The sequence below is a fragment of the Triticum dicoccoides genome, chromosome 4A, assembly GCF_002162155.2.
Source record: "Triticum dicoccoides isolate Atlit2015 ecotype Zavitan chromosome 4A, WEW_v2.0, whole genome shotgun sequence".
In the NCBI taxonomy this organism is placed as follows: domain Eukaryota; kingdom Viridiplantae; phylum Streptophyta; class Magnoliopsida; order Poales; family Poaceae; genus Triticum; species Triticum dicoccoides.
In genome coordinates, this window is record NC_041386.1 from 650,272,597 (window position 1) to 650,290,270 (window position 17,674).

General features: G+C 50.2%; 1 protein-coding gene across 1 annotated transcript; it reads left to right on the forward strand.

Moving 5' to 3' along the window:
- Window positions 1-5,602: 5,602 nt before the first annotated feature.
- Window positions 5,603-6,986, forward strand: LOC119289567 (purine permease 3-like). The gene has a single exon (XM_037568868.1). The coding sequence runs from the start codon at window positions 5,684-5,686 to the stop codon at window positions 6,854-6,856; it is 1,173 nt and encodes a 390-aa protein (XP_037424765.1). The 5' UTR covers window positions 5,603-5,683; the 3' UTR covers window positions 6,857-6,986.
- The last annotated feature ends 10,688 nt before the right edge of the window (window positions 6,987-17,674 follow it).

Here is a 17,674-nt window from a genome sequence, read left to right on the forward strand (position 1 = left end):
GGCGACGGGCCAGGCGGTGACAGCAACGACGGGTGGCGGGGGCGACAGCGGTGACGGCGATGACGGGTGGCGTGGGCGACGGCGGTGACGGCGACGACGGGCGGCGGGGCGGCGAGGGCGGCGCGCGATGGGGCGACGGGCGCGGCGAAGAAGTTTGGATCGAGAAGAACTACTGATGGGCCAAATTGATTTTTTCGTAGGTTTCATATATATAGGAGGGGTCTTTAGTGCAGGTTGGAGCCACCAACCGGTACTAAAGGCCAATTTTCGTCAGGCCAAGGGGCGGGAAACGGCCCCTTTAGTACCGGTTCGTGCCACGAACCGGTACTAAAGACCCCCCCTTTAGTACCGGTTGGAGCCACCAACCGGCACTAAAGGTTGTGCGCTGCCACCGGCGGTGCACAATGTTTAGTCCCACCTCGCCGAGCGAAGGGCAACCGCACTGGTTTATAAACCCAGCCGCGGCTGCTCCTTCGAGCTTCTCTATATAGCAGGCTTCTGTGCCTAATTAACTAGGGCGCGCTGCCCTGTGAGCCTGCTGACCCTTCTGGGCCTGCATTTGCACACCCTAGGTCTGTCAGGCCCATTGGGCAGCGCGCCAACAAATTTTTTATATAGTTTTTCTTTTCTGCATTATTTATTTTCTTCTATTTATTTTTGAGTAGTTTTTTTCTTTTCTGCATTATTTATTTTCTTCTATTTAGTTTTTGAGTAATTTTTTTATAATTTTTTTGTTTTCTGCATTAATTATTTTCTTCTATTTATTTTTGAGTAATTTTTTTGTATAGTTTTTTTATATTCTACATTATTTATTTTCTTCTATTTATTTTTGAGTAATTTTTTTGTATAGTTTTTTTATTTTCTGCATTATTTCTTTTCTTCTATTTATTGTCTTCTGGAAATTGAATGCTGCATACTAAACATAAAAGAAGTTCGGAGTTCAAATAAGTTTAGAAAACATTGAAGTGGCCGTGTAACAGATGAGTTCTCGTCCGAAACCCTGATACTCCGAAAGAGTTTATCCAGTTTGTACACGAAGGGCGTCCAGTTTTTGCCGTGACCCTCTCTACTCTTTCGCGTATACTATGCGGGTGATATGATGATACCATGCCAAGTTTCAACATTTTTAGGATTCATTTTGTAGTGATTTTCAATTTCACGGTTATTTAGCTCTCTAAACAATTAGGTAAATGACCGAAAAACAACAAATGATGTCAGAACATGTTGGAAATTGATGACGTCGCTTTGAATGCTGCATATTGAACACAAAAGAAGTCCAGAGTTCAAATAAGTTATTAAAAATAAAAAAAGACGTGCAACGCTGGTTAATTTGCTTCAAGCCATTCAGAATAGTGTAGACTGCACTGCACATAGCTCAGTGCAATCTTTGCTATTCCGTAAGGCTTGAAGCTAATCAACATGCAGGTGAGCATTGCAACTCTTCGTCATTGTCTGTGCACTCACGGCTTATAAACCGCTCATATTGCCTCTCTCTTGGCGAGGTGGGACTAAAAATCAGCTTAGAAAGAAACTCTAGTACCGGTTCATGGCATGAACCGGTACTAAAGGTCTTCATGGGGCCCCAGCCTGACCATAGCCTGACACAGCCTCATTAGTACCGGTTCGTGGCATGAACCTGTACTAAAGGTTGCCCATGAACCGGTACTAATGATGCCCGCCCGCCTAGCCGTTGGAACCGGCACTAATGGTCATATTAGTGCCGGCTCAAATTCAAACCGACACTAATGTACTTCACATTTGACCCTTTTTCTACTAGTGTTGGTGCCCTTGGAGGCGGCGACCGGACCTTTACAAACAAGGTTGGGGCAATCTCCACAACTTAATCGGAGGGTCCCAACAACACCACGAAGCTTCACCAGAATGGACTATGGCTCCGTGGTGACCTCAACCGTCTAGGGTGCTCAAACACCCAAGAGTAACAAGATCCGCTAGGGATTAGTGAGGGAATCAAATTTCTCTTGGTGGAAGTGTAGATCGGGGCCTTCTCAACCAATCCCGAGCAAATCAACAAGTTTGATTGGCTAGGAAGAGAGATCGAACGAAAATGAAGCTTGGAGCATTAATGGAGCTTTTGGGGGAAGAGGTAAGTCAACGAAGAAGAAGAGGACCCCCTTTTATACAAAGGGAACCCATCCAACCGTTACCCCCAAAACAGCCCCGCAGAGGGCGGTACTACCGCAGGGGGCAGCCGTACTACCGCTAGACCCAGTGGTACTACCGCTCCTCCTCGCGGTACTACCGTGCGGTGCAAGAACTGAGCCCGGTGCGGTACCGCCGCGGTGGTAGGGCGGTACTACCGCTCTCGAGCGGTACTACTGCTTCTACTACCGCTGCAAAGTGCCGCTCAACCCGACACGAGATGCAACCCCCTTGAATCGACGCGGTAGGGGCCCGGTACCGCAGCGGTACTGCGGCTGAGAACCACAAGCGGTACTACCGTTGGGTACCGCGATACTACCGCTTGGACCCAAAACAACACATCTGGAAGGGGAATGAGCTCTCCATTGAAGCGGAAAGACTCAGAGGGTGAGGAAAGGATGTGTACGTGTTGATTCCACCCTAGCCTTACCAAAGCGGACCCCCTCTTGATAGTACGGTGACTCCTACGAAACTAGTCCACCAAACAAGAAACGAAAGAGCTACACCGTCTTGAATAACACTCCGAGGGGAAAGAGATCATCTCGTGCCAAAGGATGAATCTCTGAAATGCTCAAAGCACACGATTAGTCCACAAACATGTTGTCATCAATCACCAAAATTATATCGAGAGAGATATGCCTTAACACCCACGGCCCATCCCAAAGGAAGGCGGTACCCGCGCTTTTGTAGCTGCCCACACTATTTTCGTGCCAAAATCTCCCACTCACTTCTCCATCCTACCGCTCTCAACGCATGGAACCAGGGGAGATCCCGCCGGAGATGGAGGTGTTGGAGGTGCAAGAGGGTCCGAGCGCATCAAGCTCGCCTGAAATGTCAACTCGACGACGCGGCAAAATCACCATGTCAAAGCGAATGCCAAAAAGGAAGAAACACTCAAGAAGCAAGAGGCCGGCGGAGGACGTGCTAGTGGTGGACAAGGCGGTGGGCATGCTAGTCGCGAACGTGGTGGAGGTCGCGGCCTGGGCCGCGGTGCCTCGATGGTGCCGCCCACCGTACAGATGCCCCCATGGCTGGAGCACTACAAGGCTTCGTACTTCTACGCCGCCCAAGATGGTTAGAAGAGTGTTCCGGGAAAAGAAGTGGGAGGATGAGAGGACGAAGCGATAAGGTGCGGCGGTCAAGATGATGGACAGGTTCGAGGACATCATGACGAAAGAGGAGGCATACGTCAAGCGCTCGGACATCAGGGAAGAAAAAAAGGCGGAGAGGTTCAAAGTGTTGATGGAGGCGACCGAGAAGAATCTCAAGCTCGAAAAGAAGCATAGGGTCATGATCAAAGAGAAGAAGGCCATGCTCGAGGTGAAGAAGGCGATGCTCGAAGAAAAAAGGGAGAAGATCGCAGCCGATGCAGAGGACGCCAAGGCGATGTCCTTGAATCTGGATTCATTAGATGCGGACGCAAGAATGATCGTGTGGAAGCCATCCTCTACAAGATATTGCAACGATAGAAAGATAAGTTGGAGGCGGCGGACAAGGAGGATGGAGAGGCGGAAGCAGAGGCTGCCTACGCTGCAGCGACGGCACGTTGAGCGCGGAGGCTCGGATTACCGGTCCGACAGACAGAAAAAAATTAATTTTCGATGCAGACTACCGGACTTAGATTCTTTTGTGATTGGGCATGCATACTTGTCTCGTTTTGACTGTAATTGGGCATTGTTATCCGGCGCGCGCTATGAATTTGAGTTTATTTGAATTTTAAATTGCTCTTTATTGATAGACATATACATGATATTATGATAGCATTAGATGCCCGACTCTCATATTCATGTCCGCAGACGAATGCGGAAGCAAATTTGCGAGTCAGCGTCGGAGATGCCCTAACATTTCTCTGTACCCACTTCCCTTCTTGGCCTTATGCTAGCAACTAGTAATTTGAAATAATAAGCTTATCTACCCACCCTCCCTAATCCTACAGAACACTTGAGACTTCTTCGATCGGATGATATGATCTCTGGTCCTAGTCTAACAACCTGCACCATCGGTGACCCAGAGACAGCATGTTCAGACCAATTACTCGGCTGGGCATGCATGGTGGTCGATGGAGTAATGGACCCAGCCGATTTTCTCGAGTAGTAGGTGAGTGTGTGTGCTTTACTTTTCGGTGAGAATCCGACAGAACGGGCGCTGGCTGGAAAGTGGAAAAGTCACTGCCATCGATCGTTTTGGCTGCTACCAACTTCTCACGTAGGGCCTGCATTCGGTCGTCGATTCTTTACTATCATCGTCAAGATCGCCTCATCCGCTCCACGACGGCTTCGTGGTAGCTAAGCATGCATATACTGTACTGGTAACTTGGAGTACATGCACATTGAAACAATGATGACCTGCTGCTTAATTGGACCCGCCCGGTGACCCATAGACCAAACCACGGAATGCCAACATACATGTATACTTACTGTATATGCATGCATGCATGCATGCGTCAGAGAGTATTATAGTACATGGAATCAGGGAAGCAACCAAATCCTTCAATCAAAAACAGAAACAATGGAGGGTCGCCAAGTTGCGCACATGCGTTCTAAATAATTACCCGGTCCCGGCCGTCGTGCACGCCGGTTGCCCGCCCCGGAGGCGCTGCTTCTCCTTTGTTTCGCTCTCGCTAAACAATCATCACGTCTACGTGCGGACATCCGTGTCTGAATTATTAGACAAGCTTTCGTTGTGATAAGGTATGGACTATGGAGAACTAGTGGTTGTTGATTGGGTATGGACGCGGGAGCGTAATGCGGCACGAGTCCAGGCTCGTGGAACGCTGACCGTTCCGCCCGCATGCATGCAGGTTCCTGCTGCATGCGCCCTGGTCAATGAACAAGTGACATCCTCGACTCGGTCGTGAGCCGTCGCATATATAAAACTAAAGTGGATAACAGATTATTTTCTTTTCGAAATGAAGGATATCAGATGTTTGTCTAGTACGATACTAAATGAGTTTGCTCAGAATACTTCATGCGGGATTCAAACAGTTTCTGCGGAGTTCATAACTCATGAGTCAGTGACTCAGTGTACAGTACTTATGAGTGTGATTTATGATGAGAGGTTGAAACCAGGGGAATATTGTACGTCAAACAAATTTGTTTTTATGTTCAAATTCGATCAGGAAAATATCCAGCGGCATACAAGTATGTAACAAGTTTCCACAAGTGGAACAGTAGGAGGAGTACATTATTGGCATTATCTCGCGTGACAAATAGTAGAACAAGCAGACGCAATCACTCATCGCTAACTGTTTATTAGGTGTGTACTGACATGTCTCCTCCTTCCTTTATGTTGACTCACCTACTTCTAATTTGTCTACATACTAGTTTTTTCTTATCTAAGAAAATTAGTCACTAGTTTTTCTCTGGGGTCGAGCTTCACATCTTCCAGCTCCTATATAAACCCTTGCAACAAGCCCCTGTCTAACACAAGCTCTCATCACCATCTGAGTGTGAGGATAGAGAGGGCATCCAAGAAACAGCGAAGTAGCAGTACAAGCATACTTGCAGCTAAGCTAAGACACATCATGGCGATCACAACTGCTAGTGCCAGTCCGGGTCCGGCCATGCAAGAAGCGGCAAAGACGCCAAGCACCTCGCCGCCCCGCGCCACGGCCGCCTCGCCGGCTCGCTACCGACCTTCGCCGCTGGTCATATTCAGCGCCTGCCTCGTCCTCATCGGCTCCAGCGGGCCGCTCCTGCTGCGGGTCTACTTCGTCCACGGCGGCCAACGCCTCTGGCTCTCCGCGCTGGTCCAGATCTCCGGCTGGCCGCTCCTCCTCCCGCCCCTCTGCGTCTCCATCTTCCGCGGCCGCCGCCACGGCATCGTCAACCTCCTCCTCCCGCCTCGCCTCGTTGGCGCGGCCGTCGTGCTAGGCAGTTTGTACGCCGTGTCGTGCTTCGTGTACGCGATGGGGTCGCAGGCGCTGCCGCTGTCCACCTCGTCCTTGCTGCTGGCGACACAACTCGCCTTCACCGCCGTGTTCGCGTTCCTCTTCGTCGGGCTCCGCTTCACGCCCTTCTCTGCCAACGCCGTCTTGCTGCTCACCATCGGTCCGGCGGTTCTCGGCGTCGGTCCCGGGTCCGGGAAGCCGGCGGGGGAGCCATCCAAGACGTACTGGACCGGGTTCTGCGAGGCCATCGCGGCGGCCGCGCTCGCCGGGCTCGTGCTGCCGCTCGTTGAGGTCGCCATGGAGCGGTTTGGGCGGCGGAGGGGACCAGCCGCGAGCGCGCCGCCACCCTACTCCACGGTGATGCAGATGCAGGCCATGATGGGCCTCGCCGGCACGATGGTGTGCCTCCTCGGCATGGTCATCAAGAGCGACTTCAAGGCGCTGCCGATCGAGGCGGCGGCATTCGGGCTCGGCGAGACCAAGTACTACCTAGTGCTCATGTGGGGCGCCGTGGCGTGGCAGCTGCTCAACCTGGGCGTCGTGGGGCTCGTCACTTGCGCCTCTTCGCTCCTCGCCGGCATCATGGTCGCCGTCCTCCTGCCGCTCTCCGAGGTCCTCGCCGTCATCTTCCTCCACGAGAAGTTCGATGGGCCAAAGGGCATCGCGCTCGTGCTCTGTCTCTGGGGCTTTGCCTCCTACATGTACGGCGAGAGGGTCCAGCAGAAGAAGGCGGCGGCGCAGAAGAACCAGCTGCTGCAGCAGCAGATGGCGAGGAAAACCGGAGACCTCGAGCTGGCTAACCCTTGAAGACCGGCAATTTCTCCATGCCTGTAGTGTACTAATTATTTTTCTAATTTCAAAAGTACATGAACAAGAGTAGAGTAACATGCATTTCGTAAGACATTGTTTCGTTCTAGGTAACACAGTGAAATCAAGTGCTACCATTGAGTTAATAAAAAACATACTATTCAGAAATGTTCACTTCTTGCACCGAGTACAGTACAACATGGTTATTACTGCTTCTACATGAAAAAAATGTTAAGGAGAGCTTTTATTGACTTTTTTACGAGAAGGATCACATGTATTATAAAGATTCAACGGAAGTGCAAAGCAATTCAAGCATAATAAAAATTACATCGAGGTTCACAGACCACCGAACGACCATTGCCGCTGTCAGAATGAGCTGCCGACACACCACTGTCGCCGCTCCCATATCGAAACCGGCCTGGCATTGTCGATGACAGCCGGGAAGTCTTTGTGCACGTGCCCCTAAGACCGGCACCCCAGAGCCGTAGTCATCGCTGTTGAATCCTTGAATTGATTTGAAGAACCTGACACCCAATATCGCTATTGCGTATGCACGACAAGAAACCCTAACTTTGCCGCCCTGAGGAGTTGGTAGGAGTCTATGCCAGAATTCTGTCTAATTCGTCCCAACAGATGAACTTGAGGAGGGCTGGATCCCGGAAGACTAACTCGATGAAGAAGGGTCACCATCCATCCAAACGCCTTCCCGGTAAGGACTAAAACCCTACTTATCTACAAGTCGGAGCTTTTATTGACTTGACGGGGTTTCAAAAGACTATGCAAACATCTCATTGTAAAGATAGTTTACAAAAGACAGCAGAAGTTAATTTTTCGATAAAGAGATGGCAGAAATTATGGGAGGGAAAAGATGGCAAGCGTGATGTCGACTTCTCCGTGCAAAGAAAAAATGAGTACACTACCGTCGCAAAAAACAAAGATGAGTACACCTGCGATGAGCAATGATATTCTACCTGCACGGGCCGTGCATGGATCCACTGTCCATTGTTCCTTTTAAACTACGTTTTTCGGTTTTGGAAAATTTTGTTTTGTTCCAGAATGTTACGTTATGTTTTTTTTTCTTGTTTCCAAGTGTAAGATGATGCTTCGTCGTGTACCAAGAAATTCGATCTGAAACAAGTGCAAGCTTATTTGTCACTCCCTACATCTCATAATATAAGACACTTTTGCAAGGGAGCATATACTGCCTAATGAATAGTAAAATTAAAATAAACAGTAAATACATTTTAAAAATTATAATTTTTTTGTAGATGTTCATGTTAGTGTGACCAGCGTGCTTGATAATTTTCATGCCATATGGGATAGCGGTGCTTTATCGGTGAAGAAAACAAAATTAAGTGTAACATTTTTTTGAGGTAACATTTGAGTTCGATTTTTTTTTTTTTTGCACAGGTCAAAATGCTTATGTTTTTCAACTGCAAATTGCATGTACCATTTGGATGTGGCCATGGCCCTAAGACCACAAGAGACGAGGTAGACCGGCGGCGGCACTGGCGGGAGGCACGAGAAACCCTAGCCAAAGGGCCCTCTTTCTTTCTGTGGAAGTGACAATACTTATCCATTATAATTTAGAAACCGCCCGAGAAATTGTAGTGGCATTCATTTCTACCCATGTGCTCTTCAACATGCGGTCAAAGTAGGCGACGGGGGAAGGGGCAGCCGTATGGATGGTAGCTCCATTACCTGGCTGCACGTGGGAGAAAGAGGCCGGACTAAAACTTCTCCCTCACCGCTAGCAATTGTGGATAAAGGCCGCTTCATATCAACGCCCTCAGCCAACAACTATGCAGGCTCACGGGCTTGATTTGAAACGCGCTTCATAAATTTTGCATGCCAGAGGTGTATGATGACTCTAGCGTCGCTATAATTTTAGGATCTTGTAGTGGAGGGATGGTTTCTAGAGTTAAAATATACGCATAATTGTACTACAAGATTCGAAAATTATAGCAATGCTAGAGTCATCATATACATCTCCATCCCAAAATAAACGTACTCACTCTATCTCAAAATAAATGTTAAAATAAATGTCACTAATTTAGTACAAATCAGCGACACTTATTCTGAGCGAGTAGTACTTCCTGAGTCAATGAACGCCAATTTCTGCACGAGTATGACAGGCCGGTAATACACACCTTAGCGACTCTGTTAATTCCCGTCAAAGTTCTAACTAGTTGATCTATAAACAATTGGTATAGACTACACATTATTAGGGTGATCTTACACATGTCAAATTGTCCGAAGAAATTTCCGCAAAAGAAATATTTTTCTGAAGAATGGTTTGCCGCAGCCTCTCAGCATTTTTCTCCTTTTTATAAGTGGATTCGCTTCCTCGGTGATCTTTGAAGTTTGAATATCTATCTGATCGATCATGCGTTATTATATATACGCTGCTACATTTCGTACGGCGAACAACTCGGCTGCCAAGCAAAATAATCCAGGGGAGACTAATTAACATGTCCGTACGCACCTCCCTTTTTGGCCTTTTGCTACTACTACGAATTAAGCGTACTAACCCTCCTGAGTCCTAACTACAACGGAGGACACTTCCTCGATCGGATGATAAGATCTCGCGGGTCCTAACCTCCTGCACCATCGATGACCCCGAGAGAAAGAATGTTGTGTCAATGGAGTAATGGACCGAGTCGATTTTCTTGCAGTAGGTGAATGATTTTTCTCGCAGTAGGTGAATGTGTTTTCAGCGCTTTGATCAATGAGAATCCAGCGGAACACACGCATACTGGAAAGTGAAAGAACGCCACTGCTGTATCGATCGTTTTCTGAACTTGCTGCTACCAATTTCACGTGCGGCAACGACGGATTCCAGATACTCGATCCGACCGAGTTTATTGGTCGAACTTTGACCATCCGTAAAACTAACAAAATATAAATTATATGATAAAAAATATATTATTGTAGTTGTATTTAAAAGTGGTTTTCCACAGTATATATTTTGTGGCATATACTTCCTCCGTCTCATAATATAAGAGCATTTTTAATACTAGTGTAGTGTCAAAAATGCTTTTATATTATGAAACAGAGGAAGTAGTTTATACGAGTATTTTATTAATTAAATATTTGGGTCAAACTTTAACCCAAACTCAGAGGGAGTCTAATAAAATCGACGGAGGTAGTATCTTGCTTGAGCCGTGAAGTATATACTGCACTGTCAAACGCACGTTGAGATAGCAAAAAAGACAGTTTCAATCTCTGCTTATCCACAAGGGTGACCCATTTTTTTTTTTGCATGGAAAAAGGAATTCTCATTACTCAAGGAGGCTTCTCAGCGAGAGCCAGATTTACAATAAAATTCATCCCGGCAGTAAGCCAGACTGCTGTGCGCGGAGTGCTACGGCCATAGGCGGCCAGCTCATGACTAATCCTGTTCTGCAGACGGCTACAAAGAGTAAAAGATATCTCCCTAGCATCGCTTCAAGCCAACGTACAAATCTCCTCTATAAGTGCACGATGTGATGATCTATCCATCTCGCGTGCTGTAATCATCGACACCGCCTCCGCGCTATCCACCTCAACCAGAATAGGTAGGCTAGATCGGTGCAAGGCCGGCTCCAAGCCTTCTCTGCACGCTGCTAGCTCCGCCTCTAAAGCGTTGTTGCATGTACGTAGCTCCCTACATGCGCTGTAGATGATCTCGCCTCCTCCCGCCGCACCTGTGGCCGCTATGTAGCTCCCATCCGTGTTCAACTTAACCCAGCCCGGCCGGGGCGGTACCCAGTGTGCGTGCACCTTGGGCGCCGTACTTTTTGGAGCGCGTGGTGGTGAAGGCAGGACCACCATCTTCCCTTTCTCTAGGTTACCATCAGGATGTTGCTGTATGCACAAGAGTGAGTTGATGTATCCGTGCAAAAAGCGTCGAGAGGCTTCGGCAGTGGGCGGCGCCTTGTCGTGTGTGATCTCATTCCGAACATGCCATACTCTCCACATGGTCATGAGCACCACCAGTCTCGCCGTCTCATCCAAGGGGTCCAGCAGTGAAAAGATCCACTCTGGCCCAATGTTGACGATGGCCTCCACCTTGGGGATGTTTCAGTCCAAGGCCATAACTCGCCAGAGCTCTCTTGCCAGGGGACACCTGCAAAGCGCATGGAATCCATCCTCGCGTTCAACACCACACAAGGGGCAAATGTCAGTAAGCTCGAGGTGTCGCGAGGCTTTATTGGCCCAAGTAGCGAGTGAGTTGGTGACGACTCTCCAAGCAAACACGCGTACCTTAGGGGGGGCAGGGCACCCCCATATGATCTTCCAGATGGCGCGACGACCATCCGGTGCCCTGCTCGTGGCGGAAGCCGAAGGACGCTCGCGCTCGTCCATGGCCAGGCGGTAGGCGGACCGAACGGTGAAGATACCGTTCCTCTCCAGTGCCCATGCAATAATATCCTCGGTGACGCGGGTCGACGCACGGATACTGGTGATGACGTCGACATCCGTAGGGACGAAGTAGCGGCGGAGCAGGTCCATGCGCCAGGACCCCTCGCCATCCAGGAGCTCCGCCACCCTCCTTAGGCGGCACGTACCCTACAGGGATATGGGTTGGCGTGATGACTCCCTAGGCAGCCACCGGTCTCGCCAAATGCGGATGTCCTGCCCGCCCCCGACGCGCCATATGATGCCCTTTTTCAAGAGCTCGAGGCCGTGCTGAATCGCCTGCCAAGTCGGAGATGCATTCCCCGAGAATACCGTATCTTCGAGGCGCCCGTCGTGATAGTATCGTGCCTTGAGAACCTGCGCACACAAGCTGGTGGGATTAGTTAGCAAACGCCAAGCCTGTCTCGCTAGGAGCGCCTGGTTGAAGAGGCGGAAATCTCTGAATCCCAAACCACCCTTGCTTTTCTGAGCTTGTATCCTTGGCCATGCTATCCAATGTGTTTTCTGCTTGCCTTCCGATGCCCCCCACCAAAAATTCCGGACCATTCTGTTCAGATCATCGCAGACAGACATAGGTAACTTGAAAACGCTCATAATATACGTAGGGATGGCCTGAGCTACTGCCTTGATCATAGTCTCCTTGCCAGCCAGAGAGAGGGTATCGCCCCACGCAATAATACTTTTCAACAACCGGGACTGCAGATTCTGAAATTTACCTCGCGACATGCAACCTTCGTGCGTTGGAAGGCCTAGGTACTTTTTCTCAAAAGTAACAGTACCAATATGGAGAATATCTCTCACCACGTCTTGCATCATGGCTGGACACGAAGTGCCAAACAGGGCACTACATTTAGACGGATTAATAAATTGTCCAGTGGCCTTTGCATATGTATTTAGCACTTGTTGGACCTTTTTAGCTTGGTCTGCCTCTGCTTTGAAGAAGAGCAACGTATCATCTGCGAATAATAAGTGAGACACTCCCGGCGCTCTTCGGCATATTTTTAGCAGGGTATAATCTCCTCTTTGCTCTCCATCATTCAACAACGCAGATAGACCATCAGCCACAAACAGGAACAAAAACGGGGACAAAGGATCACCTTGCCGTAGCCCGCGCGATGGTGCAAATGATTCCAAGAGGGTTCCATTGAATTTCACTGTATATCTCACCGAGGTGACGCAAGCCATAATCCAGTCCACCCACCGACGAGCGAAGCCCATCTTTTTCATCATTCGCTCCAAGAAGATCCAGTCCACCCTGTCATAAGCTTTTGATAAATCCAGCTTATATGCACAGAAGCTCTTGCTAGGGTCCTTCTCCTACTGAATAAAGTGGAAACACTCAAAGGCAATTAGTGCATTATCTGTAATCATCCTTCCAGGGACAAATGCACTTTGTTGAGGAGAGATAATATTATCCAAAATAGGTCTCAGTCGATTCACCAAACACTTTGACACCACCTTATATATGACATTGCATAGGCTTATTGGACGAAACTCAGTTAGCCTCTCCGGGTTATCCACCTTCGGGATGAGAACAATGGAAGTGTCATTCACCCCCTTAGGCATGATCCCTGTACGAAAAAATTCCCGCACTCCTGCCATAACCTGTTCTCTCATAACTGCCCAGTTCCTCTGGAAGAAGCGGGCTGGGAATCCATCCGGCCCTGGCGCCTTGAGTGGTCCAATCTGGAAGAGAGCATTAGCTATTTCCTTGTCTGAAAAATCTGTGCACAGGCCATCATTCATACTGTCAGTCACACAAGTCTGTATCAAATCTATAACTAGATCCGCACATAGAGAAGAATCAGCAGTAAAAAGCTTAGAAAAGTAGGCCGTGGACATAGCCGCCATGGAACCATGGTCCCTGTACGTGACCCCTGCCTCAACAATGAGTGCCTTAATGCGATTTTTCCGCGCACGCCACACCGCTTTCCGGTGAAAAAACTAAGTGTTGCGGTCGCCTTCCCTCAGCCATGCAATACGAGACCGCTGCATCCACAACATCTCTTCTCTGTATAGCAGCTTGTTCATGCGGTCGGTCTCCTCCCGTATGTCCTTCCTATCTGCATTCATCGACATAAGCTCCTCCAAGCGGGAGCGAGATTTGTTAATTTCCTTAATCACATTACCAAAATTTTTGCGGCTCCAGTCTTGCAGTTTTTTCATCAAGTTACCCAAACTGGAAGCAATATCACCAAGATTCAGCATAGCACCCAACTCAGTCCATGTGTTCATAATTACCTCGGGCAAGGATGGGTCCCGGTCCCACATTACCTCATACTGTCTGCATCTCCTGCCTGTTGCCTGGCTCGTCTCCTTGAGCGCGCATCGAAGCAAGATGGGCAAGTGGTCGGAGCTGGGCGCCACCAGGTGCTCCAACCTGGCATGAGCGAAGACATCTCTCCACATGTTGTTGGCCACAGCGCGGTCGAGGCGGACCTTTACATTAGCCCGCCCCCCTCGACGATTATCAAAAGTATAGGGCAGACCTGCAAAACCAAGGTCTCCCAAACCACAAACCTCAAGAACATCTCTGAAATCAAGCATCTGACCTGCTGAACGCGGTGTGTCTGAGAAGTGCTCAAAACTCCACATCGCTTCGTTAAAGTCTCCCACAACGACCCACGGCATGTTGGCCTTTTGGTGAAGATCGCGGAGAAGGGACCACATGCGATGACGGTCCTCCGTCCGTGGCTCGCCGTAGACACAGGTAAGCCTCCAGGGTGGCTCACCCGCCGTACCAGTTACATACGCATCAATATATCGTTCATTTATTTCTTTTACATCAAGACTCAAAGACTCATGCCAATACAGAGCAAGACCACCACTATGACCAACACAATCAAAAGCATCAAAACCTCTCAAACCTAACCTAGCACGAAGACGATTCATTTTATTCTTAGACTGCCTAGTCTCACAAAGAAAAACGATACTCGGGGAGTGAGCCTGCACTAGACTCACAAGGTCACGAACTGTCCGAGAGTTTCCACCGCCTCGGCAGTTCCAACTGAGGAGATTCATTGCTCCTGACGGGGCTCCGCCGGCCCCGTCAGTTCGTCGGCGGCCCTTGTGCCGACAGCCTCCAAGTTGTTGGTCCGGTCCACCATCTCCTGGTCAGCCACCTCGCCCTCATGCTGGGACTGCTGCACCTCCAGAGTTCCCGACGTTCTACGCTTTTTGGGGTACCTGAAAGCACACGATCGGCCAAAGTGGCCTTATTATCATATGTCACCAAAGCAAGGTCTCCCGCCTCCTGTACAGAAGCAGTACTATTGTCTCCAACGGCTGCACGCTTGCCCAGGTTTGATACATCATCAGAGAGATCAGCGTTAGCCATGGTGATTTCATGTGAAAGATTGCGCATGGCTGGTATCATGTCAGAACTCCTTGGTTCAGAGTGGTTGGAGCTCTGAACACCCGATGTGGCGAGTCCGTGGCTAGCACCATCTCCTACTGTAGCTGCATGTGGCTCCTTCAACACGTCCTTGCTACCCCCAGACATAGCCTCCATTTTTGCAGCCAGTAGCTCGTCCACCGCAGGGTTCCCAGTGCTATGCTCCTCGGCCTGTTGCTGACGCCGAACCGAGCCGCCTTCCGTTCGTCGCGCCCCCTTGCTGCTGCGTCCACGGGCCGATGATGCCGTGCTCTCGGACGAGAAATCAAGCCCCCGAAATACCGTCAGGTTCGTCTTCGCCCTCACCGTACCGGACTGCCGACCAAAGTGACGTGGTGGTGAGCAGCACAGCTTGCCACTGTATTTGCCAGTTGGCAAACCTCCTTTGCGTTTCCTACCACAAGACTTCTCTTGGTGTCCAAGATATCCACATGTATAACAAAAATGTGGCAGCTTCTCGTACTGAATCTCAAACTCCATCTTAGTTCTTGTACCCTGCAGCTTGGCGAACATAGCTACTGAAGTTTCCAGCGGACGGTACACCGGGATCTCCACCCTGACCCGAACATAGTTACCAGCCTTCTCATTGAGCTCCGCTTGCAAGATCTTTCCCAGATTAACACATAATGCCTTCACCACTGCATCGGTCCTCCAGTTCATGGGCACATCAAGAATACGTACCCATATCCTCATCTTATCCAGCTTATAGTCCGACACTTTCCTCATACCATCATAGGCCTCAATTAACAACGGATCATGCTCATACTACCATGGCACCCCTCGAAGGATTCTTGACATATCGGCCTCGCACCCGAAGTGCACGAGGTACTTATTATTTCCCTAGTACGAGTAATCAAAATCCTCCTTTAGCCGCCATCCATCTACAATGTTATCAAATAGGGCGCTAGGCGATGGCCGGTCCAGGGAATACACCAGCATGACCACGGACCAAGGATGCGCCTGTTGCTACAGTACACCATCCTCCTCAAGGTCCACCTCTACAAGCTCTACCTCGCCCTCAGAATCTTCTCCTTCCCTGAAGTCCTCTGGCCCTTCAACATCCCGCTCGACGCGATGCCGGGTCGTTGACGGTGCCGCCGCCTCGTCCGCCGTCTTCATCTGCATCCAGATCGTCAATGATTGCATCTGCGGGTTGATCCGCGTAGCGGCCACAACTCCCCCATTGGAAGGCTTCGGGCGAGCAGCGTCCACGGAGGGAGCCCTATATGCGCCCCCACCAACCTCCGGGATCACTTCGGCCGCCGGCAACTTCTTGCCCTTCTCGCTCGCGGACGACGACATCTCGGCTGACAGCGGCGGCGATGGCTTGAGAGTTGTGCGATCTGGTGGCTTACGCGGTTCCTGGTGCGTTCGTTCCCCGACCCTAGATGGGTTTTTGTAGGCAGACTGCGTCTCAGCCTTGCGTCGGGGGTTAGGGCACCCAGAACCCATCTGGCATACTGTCGTGGTTCTAAGCCTGACAGTAGAGTGGGGGGTAGGTATGGAAAGGCAAGGTCCTAGCTATGGAGAGGTTGTAAACACGAGGGATGTACGAGTTCAGGCCCTTCTCGGAAGAAGTAACAGCCCTACGTCTCGGAGCCCGGAGGCGGTCGAGTGGATTATGAGTATATGAGTTACAAGGTGCCGAACCCCTCTGCCTGTGGAGGGGGGTGGCTTATATAGAGTGCGCCAGGACCCCAGCCAGCCCACGTAGGAGAGGGTTTAAGGTGAGTTAAGTCTGGGGCGTTACTGGTAACGCCCCACATAAAGTGTCTTTACTATCATAAAGGCTACTTAATTACAGGCCGTTGCAGTGCAGAGTGCCTCTTGACCTCCTGGTGGTCGAGTGAGTCTTCGTGGTCGAGTCCTTCAGGCCAGTCGAGTGAGTCCTCGTTGGTCGACTGGAAGGCGACCTCTTCTAAGGATGTCCTGGGGTAAGTTACTTGGATCAGGTCCATGACCCTACCCTAGGTACATAACCCCATCATTAGCCCCCGAATGGATTGAGGCTTCGAGTGAAGAAGGAGTTGATGTCGTTTCCGATTAACCTTTGCGCTCTGGTTGTGCGCTGTTCTGGACCAAAGAACCTCTTCGTCGACAGTGAGCAACTTGTCTTCAGTCGACTTGATCCATTCTCTTCTTTTGTCGAGTGATATTTCGGGCTTCGACGATCCCCGAGCGACGGATCGCAGGAAACTCCGCGTCTGACAGACTGGTCTGCCATTCGCGGATTCCGCGGGATGCGAAATTTGGGGACGCGCGCGAAGTGGAGCGGACCGCGGCGTTCGGATGGGACGGGACATAGACGCCTCGATCTCCGCGCCGCTTTATCCGCCACGTATCCCGTTTGCATAACTGTTCCTGATATGATTAGATCGACCGGGCCCACATGTCATCCACTCGGAAGGGACCTTATAAATGCGCCCGGTGAGGATTCCTGTGCTGCGCCTCAGCATTCTCTCTCTCTCTCTCTGCTTCCTTCTTCTCCGCCCAGCGTGCTCGCTCTCGCCCCCGCACCACTTCCCTTCGCGCATCTCGCCGGCAACCATGGCCAAGGAGAATACGGCGGCGCTGGAACGTGCGAAGAAGGCGTCGGCGTCGGAGAAGGAAAATGGGAGATCTACCACCCGCGGAGGGTCCTTGTCCAGATCCCGCCTGCCAAAGGGCTGGGTCCAAGGAGACTGGATCCAGTCGACCATCACAGAGAATGACCTCCTCGACATGGCCAACGAGGGTTTGATCCCTCATGGAGCTGCGAGGCTTCCGGGGAAGGAGTGGCAGCCCCAGCCAGAAGAAGGTGAGTGTGTGCTCTTGGCCACCCATGTAGATCGTGGATTTTCCTTGCCGCCGAGTGTTTTCTTCCGTGGCTTCTTGAATTTCTTTGGAGCACAGCTCCACCACTTTACCCCAAACTCTATTGCCTATCTTGCCGCGTTCGTGTCCATGTGTGAGGGTTTCCTGGGCTGTCGACCGCACTGGGGTTTATTCAAGCACATATTCACGTGTCGCTCTCAGACCGTGAA